General features: G+C 47.1%; 1 protein-coding gene and 1 long non-coding RNA gene across 2 annotated transcripts; both read left to right on the forward strand.

The window, feature by feature from the left end:
• Positions 1-471: 471 nt before the first annotated feature.
• LOC139833822 (F-box protein At5g03100-like) lies at positions 472-1,225 on the forward strand. The gene is made up of 2 exons (XM_071824173.1): positions 472-1,111; positions 1,206-1,225. The coding sequence occupies exons 1-2, from the start codon at positions 472-474 to the stop codon at positions 1,223-1,225; spliced, it is 660 nt and encodes a 219-aa protein (XP_071680274.1).
• Positions 1,226-1,729: 504 nt separating this feature from the next.
• Positions 1,730-3,641, forward strand: LOC139833728 (uncharacterized). The gene is made up of 3 exons (XR_011749351.1): positions 1,730-2,112; positions 2,687-2,906; positions 3,470-3,641. It is a non-coding gene; the product is annotated as an uncharacterized lncRNA (long non-coding RNA).
• The last annotated feature ends 3,473 nt before the right edge of the window (positions 3,642-7,114 follow it).

Below are 7,114 nucleotides of genomic sequence, written 5' to 3' on the forward strand. Positions count from 1 at the left end.
GTCCATAGAGTCCAGGTTAAGGCCGCGAACACCAGCCAGAAGAGGCGCCTCCTCCTTCCGGTGTTGTTCGCGTGGGCCTCAATAAACTCACCGAGGACTGAGGCCTGCCACTCAGGCCCCAGCGCCTCCTGGAGGAAGCTCCAGAGGAAGCGGGCCGCAGGGCAAGAGAACATTATGTGGGTCGTCGTCTCCGGGACCGCACACAATGGACAAAGCCCGTCGCCCGGTCCGTGCCTCTTCGCAACCTCCACCCCAGAAGGGAGGCGATCCCTAAGCTCCTGCAGGAGAGCCCAACCCAATATGTGGGCCAGATATTCTGCTTTTGTGTTGATGAATCAAGATCTTCTTGCCATGTTTAGGGCCTTAGAAGAAAGAAACGCCAGAGAACCCTAGCAATATAAGTACTATGGCAGCCAGCCTCTCGAATTAGAAGATCTGAATCCATCCCTAGCACGGTCGGCGGACCAAGACATGAGCGGCGGCGATCTCTTTGGAGCGCTGCCGGACCATCTCGTCCAGCGCGTGCTCTCCTTCCTGCCGTCTCGCGATGCGGTGAAGACGGCCGTGCTCGCCCGCCGCTGGCGCTACCTGTGGAGGTCCACCCCCGCCGTCCGCGTCCACGGCTCAGGCAACTACTTTCGCCTCTTCGTCAACAGCTTGCTGCTCTTCCGTGATGCCGCCTCGCCGTTACGCTCGTTTGAGATCAACGCCGACCTGCTGATAGGCGAGGAAAGGGACGAGGTCGACCCTCACGTCGACCTCTGGATCAGGCACGCCGTGTCAACGTGCCGTGCGCGCTCCCTCATCGCCCGCTTCGACGATCAAAGGTTCTGGCACGAAAAGATCATGTGGTCTCCCAGGCAGAAGCTACCTTTCGCCTCCCCGCACCTGACGACGATGCACCTCCGGGGGGTCATTCTCGACCACGGCAGCCTCGATTTGCCGAAGCTTCTCCACCTCAGTCTCAGAGCCTGCCGCCTCAATGCCGACGCCATCGTGTCGCCCTTGCTGAAGCGCCTCCATATCATGGACTGCGAATCAGGATCACCGATCAGGATTTCCACCCCGAGCCTCCGTCATCTGCAGCTATCCGGTGACCACCAGGGCTTCTGTACTGCACCGTCGTCTCTCGACACCATGCCTTGCTTAACCAATGCAATCATCCAGCTTACTGACTTAATCTTGGGTGGCGTTGGTGATGGCAGTGGCGCCGGCCGCTCTTTGATTCTCCATGGCTTATCGGAAGCCACCAGCCTGCAGCTCATAGCTACGATGAACGATGGAAGGGTTTGTCAAATCCAATCTTTGTTTTTACCTTCGCATGCATCATTAGTTAGAGGAAAATTGCACTATGCATGCACCCGGCCGGCCGGTAGATTTAATTCCTCTTGTGTCACTTTGTCCAATTTTAATAAAGTTTGGGGCTTCCACACTAGCTAGGTCAGGCAGGCCCAATACCAACTACTGTATATATGTCGTACATTGTTGTTAGATAAATATAATTTGCCATCAATAGGAAACCTTGATTTGCTAAATTTAAGATTATGAATTTAGTCGAATCAGTATAGACAAACTAGAGCTATTTATTTTTACCAGCTAATTAAGTTGCCACTTGTTATTTTGAAACGTGTTGGTCAACAACTAATTTTGCACTTTGCATCAAGTCCTTGCACTTGATTTCTAATCATTTATCTGCATATTTTTTTGTCTTTTTCTCTCGCACATTCTAAGTACTCCCTGTTCTTAAGACAATTGGTTCAGATCTCTACCAAATGTAAAGAAAACATGGGAAGATATCTAAGACCATTTAGACCTTTTATCTACATGCCAAATAGCTAATAACTAGGCTAACAATAAATCTGTATTGAGCTTGAACTGCGTACTTAATTGTTATACTCAGTTAGTTAGTTTTTAAAAAAGGTTGTTGTTATCAATAGTTCATACTCCATGCAGACAATCTTCCTAAGGGATTTGGCATGGTGCCCTACATTCCCAAAGTTAAAGACCTTGATACTTAATGAGTGGTGTGTGTATGATGATGTAAGTGCCATTGAGTGCCTTCTACGGCACACGCCAAGATTGGAGAGCCTCATTCTGCAACTTAATTTTAAGGTACTATAAGTTCAAGTTTTCTCATTTGTTTTATTGTGATTACCTTGCATTCCCTCCGTTCCATGATTCTTGTTGTTATATGACAAGAAAAATGGAACGGACGGAGTAAGTTTCTCAAGTCTTATATTAACTCCCATATATGTCGACAAAGAGAAATATAAGATAATCCCTAGATTGTTTTATGTCTACATGATTATATGTCATACTCCCTCCATCCTAAATTAAGATGCCTATAGTCTTTTATCAAAGCCAAAAAAAAATTAAGAAATTTTATACAAAAAGTATTAATATGTAAAATTTTAAATGCACATAATAAGAAAATATATTTTATGATGGTTCCAAAAATATTGCTCAGGGATTATAAATGTTGACACTTTCTGTATTCAGTTGGTCAAACTTTGAGAATTTTAACTTTATCAAAATATTATAGGCATCATATTTTGTGATAGAGGGAGTACTTCATAAACACATGTGACACCATTAAAAAGATAACACAGGTGGCCATATCCAATTTTCAACTTCTCTAGGACACATAAGATTTTAAGTTTTAACCCGTGTTTTCTTTTTCATGTAGAACTGCCCTACACTCCAGGTGGAAGGAGAAGGAAATGATAATACATCAGAACAGTCTATTCTTAACTTTGAGCACATTAAGACAGTGGAGATCAGGAACCGTCCACCTTATTATTACGAACCGGTGGTATATTTTGACACAAGGATTGATGAAGTTTTTAAACTGTTCAGTGACTTGGGCATACCTAGCAGTAAGATCAGTATCAACTACAATACTGAAGGTCAGCCATCTACATATACTCAGTTTCTTTCTGCAGTTATCTATGTGAAAATTCCATATAAAAACAAGCACATTGGACAAATTGGTCCATGCACCTGGCTGCCCTAGACACAAAGTGTTTGAAGGATAAATCAGTTTATTATGCATATATCCGTTGTTCTTCTATGAAAAAAATGAATTAGTATTACTACTATTTAGTGCTAACTAATTACAAACATGAGTCGAAATGTTGCAGCTGGCATTTAGTACTTACATGTTCAATTAGGTATGCTAAACTACTGTATCTTTTGTGCTCCTGAAGAATCATTAGGTACCACCATGAGGCAATTGGCTAGCTAGATAGATATATCTGCATTCTGCAGGACCATTTCATGTTCATGCACATTTTCTTCTTTTACTTCTGTGTTTTACCTGCTCGTGTGCATGCACAGTATGTATATAGCTGATGGTATTTCTTAGTCTGTATGGATAATCAATTACATTAATTGCTTGTTTAGAGAAAGTATATTACCAATGGTTCTTCTGCACTGGATTGATTTTTTGTGTCCGATGCCCGGCTTGCAGGAAAATAGAAAATATTCAAGTGCTAGCTTCGGTTGGGTTCAAACAGCCAAGCTTAATTAATCAGAGATGGGCGGTAGAGGAAATTATGGATGCGAGTGATAGCCAACAAGTTAAGCAATATAGAGAATATTTTTTTTTCAGCAAGAAATTTTGTGATGTCCGCTCATACCGTGCGTGCATTTTTTTCCTTTTATGGTCGTACTAAGCAATTATTCCTTAAATATACCATAAGTGCTTTCAATTCTCATGATCATTGCGAGCATGAATTGTGCAACCACGAGGTATATCATGTCGATCTCTGCAACCTTACTTTGAAACATTGGTGATATAGCATGTCGATCTCTGCAACCTTACGGAGGGACATCATGGCAGGGGAGGCTGCCCTCGCATTTGTGGCCAATAGTGAAACACGATGCATATCCGTCGGAGTGCACGTTTTGACTCGGTTTTGTTTATGCATGCCAGCTTAATCGATTTTTTCTCTCTTTTTTTTGGTGGAAGTTGTAGTTTATAGTATCCTTCACAAGAGACAAACCAACATCTTCGTGGTAGGAGGCTGGAGCTAGTTCCTCTTCTCGAGGTTGATGGGTGTTGTGGCCCAGCGAAGCTCATGCTCACGATGTCGGTTATAGTATTGACGACGTCCATGGTGTCATTTCCCCTCTTGTGGGTGATGACGTGGCTCCACCTCATCTCCCCAAGTCCTTGCTCCGGGTGAAAACCAAGACCAGGCGGTGGTGGTGGTGCTGCGTCGTAACCTCGTTGGAGGCACCGCCTTGGAGCAGCGGTCTTTACTTCGCCATGCTTGCTTCGGCGGCAAAGTTGGTGCCTTCTCTGTTGTCGATGAGATGTTGTAGTGGCCTCCTAGATCCTGTGCTTCGTGGGAGGCCAGTTCGGCCATGGAGGTGTCGTCCACCATGGTGCTATGTTTGCCGAGTGACGCAGCCGCGGTCGGCGGGATGCCATAGGCCGTTGCGGTGGGCTGGGGTTCAACCCCATGCAGGAATGTCTGACGGCGCCTTCACCACCGCTTTCCGGACTTGGTGTCGGACCATCGCTGGTAGAAAAAGGGCCAATAATCCCGGTTGGCAACTGCCATTAATCTCGGTTGCGCAACCGGGATTAAATATGCGGGAATAAACACTACTAGGAAAACCCTTACTGCCGGCGCACCTATTTGGGCTTCTACCGGCGCACTGGAGCCCGCCGGTGGGAACAGGCCGGTGATAACTGGCTATTGCCGGCGCACCAGCCTGTTGTTGGCGTCCGAAACCCACCGGCGAGTAGCGACGGGCAACACGTAGAGCCGGGAGGCTCCCAGGACTGCGGCTGGCCCTGGTCCCTCGTGCGACGGCCCGCAAAGCTCCGGCACGCACGTCCCGATGCTGGTGCAAGGGCGTGCCACCTGACCTATACCTGGTCAGGAATGTGATGGATTGCTTCGCTTAGTTTCCTGCATGGCATACACGTAAACATTAAATACGAGCCTCGATCGGCTCTCAGGTTGTCTTGTGAATCGGCTCAAGGAGCCGATCCACCCATGATTCGTATGAGGTCTACGATCACATGATGGTCATGCTTGATCAATATAAAGCTAAAACGACCTACGACGATTTAGGGTTTTCACCACATAATCGGAACATCCTACACGTGATTGAGCCTGGCAGCCACGCAAGATGATAATAAGCCAGCCCTAGATAAGGCCTAAAAACCAACATGGAGTTGATTCCCGGAACATCTTATCTAGGGCTAGCAAACTACACCCTACGTGCTACTGGATCCTTCAACCCGTTTGCAAGGCCTAACTATGCAGATATTAAACTAATCCTTGAAGAACAAGGAGCAATCATAACAGATCGGATCTACTAAACACGGATCAAGCAAGGTGCTGTCCTTACACCTAAGATAGATGTAAAGGCAGCTAGACGTCTAAGGGCAGCATGGATAAAAGCATATATCGTGGTAGAACAATGCTAACCCTAACACATCTACGATAACTACGTTGCTCGCCATCAACAAGGCTTCAGCACGAGCAACGCATGAACAACGAATAAACGTATACTGCCTAGATCGCAAGATGCGATCTAGGCAGCATGATGCTTACCCGGAAGAAACCCTCGAAACAAGGGGTTGGCGATGCGCCTAGATTGGTTTGTTGTGAACGTGATTGTTGTCTTTCTCAATAACCCTAGATACATATTTATAGTCCGTAGACTTTCTAACGTGGGAATAATCCCAACCGTGTACGAGCCAATTTCTACCTAACCGACACGTATCCTACTATATTTACAAATACACGGGCAAACTAGCCCAAACTTCGTGTACAAGGCTGATTTACGTATATCTTCCGTGTATATTCTTCAAGCCCATCTTAATTACGGCCCACCTCTGATCCGGTCAAATCCTGGTGATAACACGTGCCCCCCTGGTTTTGGAAATGATAATTCCAAAACCACTCTGCCTTTTCTTCGTTGGGTCACGTCGTGGCAGGGTAAAACCGCCGCAGTATCCTTCATCATGATGCCTTGCCTTCTCAACTTCTCCGCGTGATTTGACAGTTGTTTTTTTTCTTTTGGCACCACTTCCTCGGAAACTGCTGTGGCATTAAATCCACTATATCCCCTTTTATTTAACCGCACCGAACAGTTTGCCTCTTCATCCCCTTGCTCTGTTCTAGCCATCGGCACCAGAAATCCCCCCTCTCATGTAGCAATGTCGTCCTCTTCCTCCTCCTCCACCTCGTTGGATCTTTCTTCCCAATCCTTCTCTTCCTCGTCCTCCTCCTCCCGCGAGCCCACACCGGAGTATGTTCTGACGGCGGCGCACAACCAGCGCGCCCCCGAAGAATGGGACCAGGAGGATCACAACTCCTCTGTCTGGTCTGAGGACGATAAGTCCCTGACCAGCGGAGATGAGGACCTCCAGTTCCTTGCCGATAGGGAACTGGAGGCGGAGAGCGAGGACGACTCGTTCTCCTGGGACGACTACACTTCCTCCGAGGAGGAGGAAGAAGAGGAGGACGACGACTCCCTCGAGGACTACCCGCCGGCGAAGCGCTTCCGCGCCGGGTCGGATGATGATGACGACGACGACGATGATGAAGAGGAGGAGGCCCCCAATGAGGGCTACTGGAGCAGCGACGAGGAGCCCGCCGGCAGCAGCGCCGACGAGAGCTCCGATGGCGACGACGAGGGCAGCGACGGCCCATAGGGTAGCGTCTACTAGTATAGGTCTAGCAGATTGGTCAATAGACCTTTCTTTTGTTCTTCCTTCCTCGAGCAATCGGCTCTTCCTTTGTAAGAAATCCCTTTTATTAATGAAGAAAATATTCCTCTATTGATTTTGCTTTCTTGTCAATTTTTGCCGATTGCCAAACGAAGTCAACGCGCAAAGAGCCGATGGCAGGGCATCGGCTTTTGCTCAAAAACGCGATTTAAGGCCACAACAGGTCCAATCCGTGTCCACGCCATCCTCCAATCTCAAACGCACAGATTCAACTCCTCAGCAAATCCAATGGGAGAATCATCTCAAATGCCATGGACTCTGGCCTGAAACTGATCTGTTAACCTGCTCAACTGAGCTTGTTCCTCTAGAGTCGACGAACATGCATCGGCTTTTTCATTATTCTAAAGTCGATGTCCGAGC

The sequence above is a fragment of the Lolium perenne genome, chromosome 7, assembly GCF_019359855.2.
Source record: "Lolium perenne isolate Kyuss_39 chromosome 7, Kyuss_2.0, whole genome shotgun sequence".
Classification (NCBI taxonomy): Eukaryota; Viridiplantae; Streptophyta; class Magnoliopsida; order Poales; family Poaceae; genus Lolium; species Lolium perenne.